Genomic DNA, 14,871 nt, shown 5'->3' on the forward strand with positions numbered 1-14,871 from the left:
TAAGGAATAATTCAGGCATCTATTGCAGAACCACTGCTTTTTTTCCCTTTTCCCGTCTGAGAGGCAACCAAACTAAAACAATGAATAATAAAAAAGAAGCTATTAGCTAAAATCCCCCTAACGTTTAACTATATATAAGGTGAATAGAAAATTTAAAAAAAGGCGAACAGAAAAATAAAAAAAAAAATAATAATAATAAAAAATAAAATAAAACTAAAAATAAAATAATAAAATAATAAAAATAAAAAAAAATAAAAATATATATATATATTTATAATAAAATAATAAAAATAGGAAAATAATAAAAATAATAAATAAGACTCACCCTGAAAGATTTCTTATCCATGTGTAGTGCGCTTTATTTCCCTCCTCCAAAAGCAGCATATTTATGTGGCGGGGTTTCACCTCAGGTGGGTAAAAAATGGGGCCATAAATTAATCCATCATCATATCCAAAAACAGATACGCTCAGCTCCAGGTTTTTTTTCATAAAATCCGTGATATGTCGGGGGTTGAGAGGGAACTCCAATCCACTGAAATCCAATTGGTATCCGTTTTGGAGGGTGATAACATCATCTTCAATGTTAACCCTATACCCGCTGCATCTACTCCGTTTGGTTGATTTGTTCATGATTGCCGCAATTATCGTCCACTTGAAACAAAACTCATCATTCAAGTTTCTTACATTCACAATGGATGCTTTATGTTCCAGTGCCTCAGGTAGCTGGATAAATGACGATCCTCTTATTGGTGAATATTGGTTCACGTTCATCTCAAGCCGAGCGATGTGGACCAATGTCCATCCACTATCCCTCTCTTGGAACTCATCCATTTTCCCAATTATTTTCTCGGTGTGGTCCTCATATTCATTGTTAATGTCTGAGTGCATGGAGAGAATTGTCATTTTCGATTGAAATGACTTCATCTCCATACACTCCTCTTCATCTTTTAATAGCTTATACAAACCGAAAAGTTCAAAATTAACTTTTACGGATGCATAGCTTTCCAAAATTGTTGCTAGATGAGGCAGAAATGCGTCTCCTGCCTCTCGTAGAAATGATGCCGGGAATATCACTCCTGCCTGCGTATTCTCGAACAGGTAGTGAAGGATCCTCCCTCGAAATCCATCTGCTACTTTTTTGACCCGGGAATCCACGGGTTCAATAGCATTCATTTTATGCTTCTCCGTTCGCACATGCTGATTCCATTCAGCAGAGGAATTTGTGGGCATATTGCACTTTTCGCAGAATCGATACATTTTGGTTCTTGTTTTTTTATTTTATGTTTTTTAATTCACTTGATCGATTTTTTTTTTTTGAATAGCACAGCACAGCACTATTTACAAACAGTTTTAATAATTTCTTAAATTTTCCTTTTGTTTGTTTGTTTTTATTATTTTATTTTTTTGATTTGGTTAATAGCACAGCACAGCACTATTTACAAACAGTTTAAATATTTTTTTTAATTTTCCTCTTGTTTGTTTGTTTTTTAATTTATTTATTTTTATTATTTTTCTTTTTTTTCTGATTTCAATAGCACAACACAGCACTATTTACATTATTCAGTTCACTTTCACTTTGCTTTTTTTCAGTTTTTTTTTTTTTTTTTTCTTTTGTTATATATTTTTTAAACACTTGGTCGAGTTTTCACTTTACAAAAAATGTATTATTGGAGACCGAGAGAAATTTTCGAGACGAAGAAAAATATCTTGACGCGAGCGAATGTTTTTTTTAAACTAAAACCATTTCCCGAAATGCACTTTCCAAGATGACTTTTTGGGGGTTTAGAAAGTACCCCATTTCCTTATTTCTATGAATGTGCGTGAGAAAGTCTTAAGGGGGTATGTTTAAATTCTTATGTGTTCTTCAAATTTCTCTTTTTGTTCACATCCCTTTTCTATTAGAAAGGTTAGCTCCCCGAAATTATGCTAATTTAAGGTAACATCCACATATGTTACACATAGGATGGTGGGGTTGAAACACTTAAGATCCTCCACCCTTACACGCAACTCTTTGTTACACAAGGTGTGGGAAAGTCTTAAGAATATTTAGGATACATTTTTTGTTTCCTAGAAAATGTGTCTTCTAGTTCACATGCTTTATCTATTAATTCAAACATCTGCGATCATCCACCCTCACATGCACACAACTCTTTCTTTCATGCGGTGTGGGAAAGTCTTGAAGATATTTTGGGATATATTCAAATTTCTTCGATTCCTTTCACATGCTTTCTTTATTAATTTAAACGTTTACGATCGCCCACCCTTTCCCACGGAATACCTTCTCACTATTAAGGGGGTGATATTCATATACACACATCTATAACCTTCTATATCATCATCTACTCTCCACTTATGTCATACATATACTCATCCTATATGCACATAACTAGAAAATATATCATTACATGTTTAGCCAAGTTAATTGAATCTACTTTCCACCAATTAAAACACACAAGCAGACCTGGGTAGACACGAGCCACACACACGATCTTACAAATTCATAGATCAACAGGTAAGCAACAACCCTCGCTTTTCATACCTAGAAATTTCTTGACACAAGCTACACACAAGCATGAGAACATTTCCCATCCACCACCACCACACGAGTCGGCCAGGTACAAACCGTTCAGGCACAAGCCACACGATCTCACAAATTCATAGATCAACAGGTAAGCAACAACCCTCGCTCTTCATACCTAGAAATTTCATGGCACAAGCATGAGAACTCACCCCATCTACCACCACACGATCTCACAAATTCTCACGCATGACAACAGAAACAAAACCGTTACAAGGTATTACACGTTTAGACAAGTTAAAATAACTGGGGTGACTTACACACACACACCTGCTATCCTAATTGAATCACATTAACACAAGCCGGATACGCACAATAACTAACCCTAATAAATTCTTACGCATTATGCCTCATCCCTCCCTCCTTCACAAATTCTCACAAATTCCTTATGTCTCATCCCTCCCTCCTTCACAAAATCCCACAAATTCCCATGCTTGAACACACACACCTTATCCCTTTAACCCCTCCCAATCAGTTTCTCACGCTTAACAACACACAAAACTGCACATGATCATGCATGCGTAAAATAATGAGGGGGAGGATCTTACCCTAAACCCCTTCCCCCTAATAATTAATTGATTTTTTATGCTAATTAGGACACCTGCGCCCCCCCTCGCGCGCAGTCATACTAATGACCCTCCGCACACCTCGTGCGCAGTCATGCGTGACTAATGACCCCCCCACCCCCTACCAAACTGACCAAGGACCCGCAAATCCTTTCTACTAATAACAATACTTCAGCTACTTAAAAATCACTCCTAAAATTGTTAACAAGACCTAAAAAATCAATAACCAGCCAGAAACATGTAACACATAATTTAAAATTTAAACTCTAAATTTTAAAACTTAAACCTCTTAAACACAAACAACTTAATACCAAAACTTGCCATGTTAAAGCTACGATAACTTTAAACACTCATCTATCCCGGGCTAGCTCCTCCCCGGGGAAGCATTGGAGTGCTACAATTTGTTTGTTGACAATTTGAACCTCCTGCCCCCGGGGCTCCACAAACCCATCCCTCCCCACCCTTACACCCACAAACGCCTACCTAATATGGATAAAGCTGGAAAAGCACTACCCTAATTACTAAAAACAACCTACTAGTCTAGAGAACTGGACAGAAAAAAGTCATCATGATAACATAGAGGGAACAGCGCTGTAGGCCGAGCTTAATAGATGTTAAGCTTAGCCTACAGCGCTGTACCCCTCTCCCACACTCTCACCTACACTAATGTTATAAACTTACACTCTCACTGGCCCACTAATGATCGAGGCTCTTATACTAGATCTTAAGCTGTATATGTAAAGCACAAGTTTTTACGAAACAGAATAAAATCAGCATCCCGCTCGCTCTCGAAGGATTGCCAGAATAGAGTCAGCTAACGCTACTCCAAACAAACTACAACACTGGAGCCGCAATCCTAAACCACTCATCTAATGCCACTATAGCACCGAAGACGCCTGTAGCCCCCGGCTACGTATTGTGAATGTGGGGCTACCAAGTCTGTCCGTGAACTGTCCTAGACCTGCTGCTGCCCCAGCAGCTCTACACAAGCTCTGCGGACCCTGGAAACCCTGCTACAGCATCACAACAACAGGCTAAAAGGCCTAATGCAATGCCACAACTCTCAGTATTCCCCAACCGAGTAGCAAACGAGGGGCTACTGTTACTAACGACTCCTGAAACAAGGATATGGCCCATCCAGCATGGGAATACATCCCTAAGAAGACTCCACAAGGCCCCAGACATATGAAGCACCAATACGCCAGCTGCAAATCACTAACTTTGGCTTATAGTCAATCTTAAATCTAAGCCTTAAACATGCATCCTAAATCTAAATTGACAAACTAAGCTACGACGGCCATAAAACTTGCTTAACCCTGATCAACCCCCCCCCCCTGGGGAAGCATCTGGAGTGCTACATCTTGTTCCTTGACAACTTAAACCTCCAAGCCCCCCTGGGGCACCAAATCCTCCCCCTCCCCACCTCCACACCCTAACAAGTCCATCTATAAAAGAACAAGTCGTAAAAACAATACTTAATCTACCTAAAAATCACCTCCTTAATTATGAGCAAAACAGCAAATTCCCCCATCTTAAAATCGCTAATAAGACCAAAAGTCATTAATCAACCAGAAACATGAAACACACAATTTAAAATCCAAACTCAAAAATTCTAAAAACTTAAACCGCTTAAACACACAATCTAAATCTAATATTTGTCATGCTAAAGCTACGATAACTCTAAACACTCATCTATCCCGGACTAGCTCCTCCCTGGGGAAGCATGGAGCGTTACAACTTGTTCGTTGGCATCTTGTACCTCCTGCACCCGGGGCTCCACAAACCTACCCCCACCCCACCTCCATATCATAACAAGCTCATCTCCAGAAGAATAAGTTCTAATAACAATACTTAAGCTACTTAAAAATCACTCCTAAAATTGTTAATGTTTACGCCAGGAGGCCCCTGCTTCCCCTCTGCCCACCGAGCGTCCAAAAGCTCAAGCGCTTCCAGCTTAGCAACGCTCGCCCGCTCTCCGCTCCTCGGTATTCCCGATCGCACGCTCCCGTGTTCCCGATCGTCGCTCGCTTCTAGGGACGGCTGCGCCGCTCCAATTCCCGGTTCTCCCGCTCTCCCGCTCTCGCGCCGTTAAGCTGGGCTTCTCGGTCGACAGCGGGCCTTAGGCTAAGCTCAAGTTTGAGTTCCAATACGACTGTCAATAAATGCATGTAAAGGGCACTCCGCCGATGTCATTTTTCGACCCCCTAATTTCTGGATTTTTTGCTGCGTTTTTTCTTCTTCGTGGGACGGATTTTTCTACTAATCCTTTTGCGGAGGATTTTACCAGCCACCCCACTCCTAAACATGGTCCTTCGAGCCGGATAAGGATATCGTCCTGGAATCCTTTTCTCCCAGCAGCTTTGGTGGTGCCGCCGCAGAAAAGATAAGTAAAAAGTGTCCTCCCGTCTCTACGTGCCGGTCGTTAATAGTTGTTCGAAATTTAAATTTCGGTCAACCTACGTACGATTTTTTGTGTCAACTCCCGATCCGAGTTTTCCGACACAACGGCAGTTTGAAGGAAAAATCCATTTCTCCCTAATTCCATCGCCCAGTTTTTTCAATCCGTCTCCGTTTTGTGTGATCGCCATATTGCCTGCCGTTTTTTTTTGTTCTTTCGCTTCTCCGCTCCACTCGCCAACGGCCAAGGCATATGCACATCAACATACATACCTACATACGTGTGATAACTTATGCACATACACTTTCCGTGCAAGTCCGTCTCCGCCGAAATACAGTGAAATTGTGTGGTGAAATAAATAAATCAAATTAAATAAATAAAACAAAAAGGCTCAATTAATATACGCCGGTGTCAACATATATATTTTTGTTGTGTGCCATTTGTTTTTTTTCTCCACGCAAGGTTCAGAGGCCTTCACAGATTTATCTGCCAAACTCCAAAATACAGTCCACTCTTCGTGTTCCCACTGTACCATAAGGCGAAACATCCAACACATACCCCCACACAAACCCGTTCTGATTGCCCATATGTAAATATTTTCTGCCTCAAATATATATTTTTGTACGTCGCTGCAGTTCCCGATATCGGTGTTCCACTGTGCAAATAACCATACATATATTTTTGCAGGCGTATCCAACTCCATACATATGTCATTATATTTTTCTGCCCACCCATACAGGAATTAAATTACCATAAAACCAACAAACGAAAATAACCGAAATAAGAAACTCAAGTGCAAGTGTTTATTTCTCCAAGATCCGCACAACCGCCGCAGCAGACGTGTTGTTGTTGTGTTTTTTTGTGTTCCGCCTTGTTCTCGCTCCTGAACTCTTCGCTTATACGGTGTTTTGCCGACGGCAAAACCAAACTGCGATTTACGGTTAGTTTCGGATTCCCGCGCTGACTGCCGCATCAGCCGCGCTGGTGTTGTTGTTGTTTCGGTTTTCTGTGCCTTTATCTCTCGTAAGCGCCTCGCTTGCGCACTGCTTTGCCGACGGCATAATACAGTGAGGTTTCCACGTCATCGCCAAGGGTTATTTTTTTTAATTCAGCCTTTTCGGCGCCGTGGTAATTACGTGTCGATAATTAAATACTTCTTATCCATTATTTCCGACACTAAAAATTAATTATTTTTTTTTCTCTTTATTACGGAATATAAGTAATAAAGAAAGTTTCCAATTCATACATACAAGCTCCACGTCCGAACCACGGAATATACATATATAAATATACAATTGGCTCCTAATATCCAGAGCCCGGGTCCGACATTCAGCACTAATTCGGCCAGCAGCAGCAATCGCTGCAATCGCTTCCCATCCATCATTTGTGTTTCGTGGCCGAACTTCTCCGCTGAGGATTTGCTCCTGTTTTCTCTTCGCTTGCCGCTGACATTTTTTTTTGTCGCTGGTGCTGTGTCCACTGGCGTTACGCGAACCAGAGTTGAGTCGTCTTTCCTTCGCAATTCGTGTGTATTTCTTGGGCGACAAGTAACGTTGTTAGCGACCCAGATTGTGCCGAGTGCATTAATTTGACCGTCTGTGAGTCCGAGAATGCCCACAGGTGACGACAAGAAGCTCCGTGTGCTCCCGTCAATCCGTTTGGAGAGATCCCGATCCGCATCTCCGCGCCCGTCTCCGCGCTCAACTCCTCTAAGGTCGAAGGCAGCCATTGCCATCCCAAGGGCAAAAAGCGACAATTCAGTGAACCTTTGCCCCGGTCCAGCGCCAAAGGTTACGCGATCCGTGTCCAACATGGCTCAAAAGGCGATAGATATCGCCCTCAAAAAATTCATTGCCGCAACAGACCGTGTTACCCAATTCGAGGCTAACCTGCACACTCCGGCTGCCCCTGACACGGACAGATTGCCCCCTGGCATGTGCCAAATCCATCGGGACCAAATTAGGGCCCTGTGGGAAAAGGTGGAGAAAAGCTATGAAAGCTGCTCCGACCTCCTTGCCGAAGCCGACGATCCTCCGACCATTGCATCAGAGCTAGAATCGAAGTATAGTTACTGCTATTCTGTGTTTTCAAAGTGTGTGTTTCAGCTGCAGGGCGTAATTGACAGGGCCGCCTTCCAACCCACACAGGCTTCCGCCAGTAGTCAACCACCCCCTTCTACGGGTTGTCGTCTGCCACCAGTGGACACAGAAGTCTTCACTGGGGACTATATTCGGTGGCCAACGTTTCGAGACCTTTTTACTGCGATCTACATCCAGAATTCGCGCCTCACACCGGTGGAAAAGCTGTTCCACCTGCTGTCAAAGACAAGTGGCGATGCCCATGCCATTGTGTCGAAGGCTCCTCTCACAAACGAAGGGTTCATCTCCGCATGGCAGAGCCTCACCGAACGTTTCGAAAATCGGCGGTTGCTCGTCAACAGCCAGTTGAAGATCCTATTCAACCTTCCAGCAGTCCCCCAAGAGTCAGGAGCCGCTCTGAAAGAGCTGCAAGGCACTATCCAGAGTTGCCTAACAGCCTTATCTATGTCCTCCATCCAAGTAGAAGCCTGGGATTGTCTCCTGGTATACATGGTTTCCACAAAACTTCCCAAAACCACACTGTCCATGTGGGAGCAATCCGTCCACAACAAGGCCGAAATTCCGACCTGGAACGAGCTGAACTCGTTTTTGACCGAGCGTCACCGTACTCTAGAGGCGATCGATGATATCAGGCCTAGCAGTTCTGGGCAGTTTCCCCCCCGATCGACCCCTGCAAGCGACCCTGCGCGCCGGCTCAACTCGTATGAGGCCCGAGAGACTCCAGCCCCAAGAGGGTGCGATCTTTGCTCCAGGGAAAACCACCCTATCCGTATATGTCCGCGTTTCCTAGACATGAATGTCAATGAGCGGACAGACTTCATCCGAAGAAAGCAACTCTGCTTGAATTGTTTTTCGCGAGGGCACCAGCAACGGGACTGTACTAGTGCCCAATCCTGCTTTACGTGCCACAGCCGGCATCATACTCTGCTGCACCGCGACAACCCTGCGGCTACCGTTTCAAGACCCTCCGCTCCATCTAGTCCACGACCCGCACCCATTGCGAGAAGCGCTGCAGCCTCCGACGACCACTCTAATGTGCAAGTCTGCTTTGCGTCAGGATCAAAGGCTGTCCTGCTCGGTACGGCGATTATTGACATCTGCCATCTTGGCCGCACCTTCCAAGCGCGAGCCCTGATCGATTCAGGTTCTGAAGCGACCTTTATTACTGAGAGGCTTCTCAATATCGTAAAACTTCCATCCCAGCCAACGCAGACCCAAGTTTCCGGTCTCAACGATACAGTTGCCGCTCAAGCCACAAAGCTCTGCAAATTTTCAATTCGCGCTCCCTCCAGACCCGGGCTGCAGTTACAAACGACAGCTTATGTTCTTCCTCAACTCGCTGGAAAACTTCCCTCATATCCAGTTCCGAGAGATTTCCTAAAGCAGCTTCCTGATCTCCCCTTAGCGGATCCAGCGTTCTTCGAGAGTTCTGATATCGACGTCCTAATTGGAGCTGACATACTTCCGTCTGTGCTTCTGGGCGGTTCCAAAAATAACATCTTCGGCTCTCTCCTGGCCCAAGAGACGATCTTCGGGTGGGTTCTCACAGGCCCAGTGTCTACAACCGCTACCGGCGGCGTGTCTGTCTTCTCGACACGAATTTCCGTTTCGTCAAAAAGTTCACCGGTAAAATTCCTTGCCGCTCGCAGTGCTGCTGGCCTGGAGAGCAGACGTACCCGAGGTACGCAGTTCTACCGTTGCCGAGTCTGCAGCGGATTCCACCCGCTCCGGAAATGCCAACAGTTCCTGAAACTCTGCGCTGAGAAGAGGCTCCGTGCGGTTCTCGACCACCGCTATTGTTCTAACTGTTTGGCCCACGAACATTCCGAGGGAACCTGCCGCAGCGGTGACCGATGCAAGACGTGCAATCAGCACCACCACACTCTCCTGCATCCGCATGACCGTCCAGAGCATCCACTCCGCTCGCAGCGTCGGTCACCCCCATACTTCTAGTTCGCACATTATTGACCATTACTCATCTCCATGTCATCCCTTTTCATCCAGGTCACTTACGAGGGCTTCACTTCCACACACCGCGATCGCTCTGGAAGGCAGACGTACTCGAGGTTCTTAGTCCTACCATTGCCGAGTCTGCCAACGTTCGTCCGCTACGGACAGTTCGACGTCTTCTAGCGCACAGTGATGCGTCCTGGTCACGGCATTCGACGCCTCCACCTTGTTCAGCAAGCTCCTTGCGACAAGCTCCCGCCTCTCCATGGCAATCAGCCGCCTCTCCTTGGCACTCATCCGTCCTTCATCGCTACTCGTCGCTCCAGGATCAACGATCTACGCAGCGCTCTGACGCCCCTCCATACCATCGTCCTGTACGGGTTTATTGCAACCCGAGTGATTGCAAGGGGGGGGAGAATGTTTACGCCAGGAGGCCCCTGCTTCCCCTCTGCCCACCGAGCGTCCAAAAGCTCAAGCGCTTCCAGCTTAGCAACGCTCGCCCGCTCTCCGCTCCTCGGTATTCCCGATCGCACGCTCCCGTGTTCCCGATCGTCGCTCGCTTCTAGGGACGGCTGCGCCGCTCCAATTCCCGGTTCTCCCGCTCTCCCGCTCTCGCGCCGTTAAGCTGGGCTTCTCGGTCGACAGCGGGCCTTAGGCTAAGCTCAAGTTTGAGTTCCAATACGACTGTCAATAAATGCATGTAAAGGGCACTCCGCCGATGTCATTTTTCGACCCCCTAATTTCTGGATTTTTTGCTGCGTTTTTTCTTCTTCGTGGGACGGATTTTTCTACTAATCCTTTTGCGGAGGATTTTACCAGCCACCCCACTCCTAAAATGTTAACAAGACCTAAAAAATCAATAACCAGCCAGAAACATGTAACACATAATTTAAAATTTAAACTCTAAATTTTAAAACTTAAACCTCTTAAACACAAACAACTTAATACCAGAACTTGCCATGTTAAAGCTACGATAACTTTAAACACTCATCTATCCCGGGCTAGCTCCTCCCCGGGGAAGCATTGGAGTGCTACAATTTGTTCGTTGACAATTTGAACCTCCTGCCCCCGGGGCTCCACAAACCCATCCCTCCCCACCCTTACACCCACAAACGCCTACCTAATATGGATAAGGCTGGAAAAGCACTACCCTAATTATTAAAAACAACCTACTAGTCTAGAGAACTCGACAGAAAAAAGTCATCATGATAACATAGAGGGAACAGCGCTGTAGGCCGAGCTTAATAGATGTTAAGCTTAGCCTACAGCGCTGTACCCCTCTCCCACACTCTCACCGACACTAATGTTATAAACTTACACTCTCACTGGCCCACTAATGATCGAGGCTCTTATACTAGATCTTAAGCTGTATATGTAAAGCACATGTTTTTACGAAACAGAATAAAATCAGCATCCCGCTCGCTCTCGAAGGATTGCCAGAATAGAGTCAGCTAACGCTACTCCAAACAAACTACAACACTGGAGCCGCAATCCTAAACCACTCATCTAATGCCACTATAGCACCGAAGACGCCTGTAGCCCCCGGCTACGTATTGTGAATGTGGGGCTACCAAGTCTGTCCGTGAACTGTCCTAGACCTGCTGCTGCCCCAGCAGCTCTACACAAGCTCTGCGGACCCTGGAAACCCTGCTACAGCATCACAACAACAGGCTAAAAGGCCTAATGCAATGCCACAACTCTCAGTAGCCCCCAACCGAGTAGCAAACGAGGGGCTACTGTTACTAACGCCTCCTGAAACAAGGATATGGCCCATCCAGCATGGGAATACATCCCTAAGAAGACTCCACAAGCCCCCAGACGGATGAAGCACCAATACACCAGCTGCAAATCACTAACTTTAGCTTATAGTCAATCTTAAATCTAAGCCTTAAACATGCATCCTAAATCTAAATTGACAAACTAAGCTACGACGGCCATAAAACTTGCTTAACCCTGATCAACCCCCCTCCCTGGGGAAGCATCTGTAGTGCTACATCTTGTTCCTTGACAACTTGAACCTCCAAGCCCCCCTGGGGCACCAAATCCTCCCCCTCCCCACCTCCACACCCTAACAAGTCCATCTATAAAAGAACAAGTCGTAAAAACAATACTTAATCTACTTAAAAATCACCTCCTTAATTATGAGCAAAACAGCAAATTCCCCCATCTTAAAATCGCTAATAAGACCAAAAGTCATTAATCAACCAGAAACATGAAACACACAATTTAAAATCCAAACTCAAAAATTCTAAAAACTTAAACCGCTTAAACACACAATCTAAATCTAATATTTGTCATGCTAAAGCTACGATAACTCTAAACACTCATCTATCCCGGACTAGCTCCTCCCTGGGGAAGCATGGAGCGTTACAACTTGTTCGTTGCCATCTTGTACCTCCTGCCCCCGGGGCTCCACAAACCTACCCCCACCCCACCTCCATATCATAACAAGCTCATCTCCAGAAGAATAAGTTCTAATAACAATACTTAAGCTACTTAAAAATCACTCCTAAAATTGTTAACAAGACCTAAAAAATCAATAACCAGCCAGAAACATGTAACACATAATTTAAAATTTAAACTCTAAATTTTAAAACTTAAACCTCTTAAACACAAACAACTTAATACCAGAACTTGCCATGTTAAAGCTACGATAACTTTAAACACTCATCTATCCCGGGCTAGCTCCTCCCCGGGGAAGCATTGGAGTGCTACAATTTGTTCGTTGACAATTTGAACCTCCTGCCCCCGGGGCTCCACAAACCCATCCCTCCCCACCCTTACACCCACAAACGCCTACCTAATATGGATAAAGCTGGAAAAGCACTACCCTAATTACTAAAAACAACCTACTAGTCTAGAGAACTCGACAGAAAAAAGTCATCATGATAACATAGAGGGAACAGCGCTGTAGGCCGAGCTTAATAGATGTTAAGCTTAGCCTACAGCGCTGTACCCCTCTCCCACACTCTCACCGACACTAATGTTATAAACTTACACTCTCACTGGCCCACTAATGATCGAGGCTCTTATACTAGATCTTAAGCTGTATATGTAAAGCACATGTTTTTACGAAACAGAATAAAATCAGCATCCCGCTCGCTCTCGAAGGATTGCCAGAATAGAGTCAGCTAACGCTACTCCAAACAAACTACAACACTGGAGCCGCAATCCTAAACCACTCATCTAATGCCACTATAGCACCGAAGACGCCTGTAGCCCCCGGCTACGTATTGTGAATGTGGGGCTACCAAGTCTGTCCGTGAACTGTCCTAGACCTGCTGCTGCCCCAGCAGCTCTACACAAGCTCTGCGGACCCTGGAAACCCTGCTACAGCATCACAACAACAGGCTAAAAGGCCTAATGCAATGCCACAACTCTCAGTAGCCCCCAACCGAGTAGCAAACGAGGGGCTACTGTTACTAACGCCTCCTGAAACAAGGATATGGCCCATCCAGCATGGGAATACATCCCTAAGAAGACTCCACAAGCCCCCAGACGGATGAAGCACCAATACACCAGCTGCAAATCACTAACTTTAGCTTATAGTCAATCTTAAATCTAAGCCTTAAACATGCATCCTAAATCTAAATTGACAAACTAAGCTACGACGGCCATAAAACTTGCTTAACCCTGATCAACCCCCCCCTGGGGAAGCATCTGGAGTGCTACATCTTGTTCCTTGACAACTTGAACCTCCAAGCCCCCCTGGGGCACCACTAGAGTCAGCTAACGCTACTCCAAACAAACTACAACACTGGTGTAATATTAACATCAGTTTCCTCCAGAAATAAGTAGGCAGGTTCTCGAGTGGGCTTTTATTGATTATTATTTTATTAATTCTTCAGATTAGGTTTGGTCGGAGCAACCATTGTTGTCGCTCCGAACTCTCATTCATGTGTGTCTTAATCAATATGGATTTAAAGCTAGGGAAGTCTAAGTCCCTTAGCTGCGCTGCCAACAGCGGCAGCAGAGAGTCATATATATATTCTTAAATATTCTTAAATACATAGCTATGCTCTTTTGGACTGAGCGCGGAGGTATATGCACATACATACATGTGGTCCGCTCGTGTAGCATTTATGCTGACACTTGCATTCTTTGTGAGCGGCCGATATATACATAAGTGGGTAGTTCATATTTCGTCCACTTGATGTTTATGATATAAACATTGCAACTTAGTGTTACAGTGTGTACCCGCTAAGTATAGTGGGTACTCAATATATGTGCATACTACATCTCCCTCCTTTTGAAAATAACGTAATATAGTGAAGTTATTTTATAGTTGTATATATATGTATATATAAAAATTTTTTTTTGAGTGTTTATATTTTTAAATTTTTTCTCTTTTTTTTTTGTGTAATTTTTTTTTTTTTTTTTTTTTAGTTACTTTATGTATTATGATTTTAATAGTATTTATGCTATGTATACGTGAAATATAAAAAGAACTAAAATGGTTATGAAATAAATGGTTTTAATCTATCCTTGTGAACTACTTCTGTTTTATTTCTAATATTTGTTATGGTTATGTTATCGTTAACTCCTATTGATTCTACCTTATACGGACCTGTATATATAAAGTCTAACTTATGACCAGTTTCATTTTTTAATAAAACCTGGTCTCCTATTTTTAATTCAAAGTCTAAACTATTTTTGTCGTACCTATGTTTTTGTTTTTGTTTATTAATGTCTAGCATTATTCTAGCTCTCTTGTATGCCTGCTCCAATCTAAATTTAGATTCCTTAGCATAGTCTTCTATATTATATAATGGGTCTATTCTATCTATGCTATTAAAGTGTTTTGGCAAATTTGAAGATTTACCAAAAACTAACTCATATGGACAATAATCATGTGCCATAGAGGGAGTTGTATTAAAACAATATACGAAGTATTGTAGCCATGTATCCCAATCTGTTTTATCGACCGAGATATATGAGCGTATGAACTCGTTAAGTGTTCTGTGGCTTCGTTCCACTGTTCCGACGGTCTGGTGATGGTGTGCAGTAGAAGTTATGTTTTTGATATTTAAGTATTTACATAAGTCTTCAATTATCGAATTTTTATATTCCATTCCCATGTCCGTAATGAACGTCTTCATTGGACCGTACTTGAGAATAAAATTTTCAAATATAGCTTTCGCTACTGTGTTTGCACTTTTATTATGTATGGGTATTGCTACCAAATACTTAGTCAAATCGCATATTAATGTTACTGCGTATTCATTTCCATTATTAGATTTTGGTAGTGGACCTATTGTATCCACAATTACCCTATCGAAA

At 43.7% G+C, this 14,871-nt stretch overlaps 1 protein-coding gene across 1 annotated transcript; it reads left to right on the forward strand.

Moving 5' to 3' along the window:
• The first annotated feature begins 7,152 nt into the window (after positions 1-7,152).
• On the forward strand, positions 7,153-9,774 carry LOC138929391 (uncharacterized). The gene is made up of 3 exons (XM_070288826.1): positions 7,153-8,375; positions 8,553-9,267; positions 9,646-9,774. The coding sequence occupies exons 1-3, from the start codon at positions 7,153-7,155 to the stop codon at positions 9,772-9,774; spliced, it is 2,067 nt and encodes a 688-aa protein (XP_070144927.1).
• Positions 9,775-14,871: the final 5,097 nt, after the last annotated feature.

This window comes from Drosophila kikkawai, unplaced genomic scaffold (genome assembly GCF_030179895.1).
Source record: "Drosophila kikkawai strain 14028-0561.14 unplaced genomic scaffold, DkikHiC1v2 scaffold_181, whole genome shotgun sequence".
Classification (NCBI taxonomy): Eukaryota; Metazoa; Arthropoda; class Insecta; order Diptera; family Drosophilidae; genus Drosophila; species Drosophila kikkawai.

Bases quoted from the DNA above. Each gene is read 5' to 3' on its own strand.
- LOC138929391 (XM_070288826.1), top strand. From the start codon at position 7,153: ATGCCCACAGGTGACGACAAGAAGCTCCGTGTGCTCCCGTCAATCCGT. The intron at 8,376-8,552 runs GTGCGATCTTTG...TACGTGCCACAG, and splicing joins GAGACTCCAGCCCCAAGAGG to CCGGCATCATACTCTGCTGC. The intron at 9,268-9,645 runs GTAAAATTCCTT...CTTTTCATCCAG, and splicing joins TTTCGTCAAAAAGTTCACCG to GTCACTTACGAGGGCTTCAC.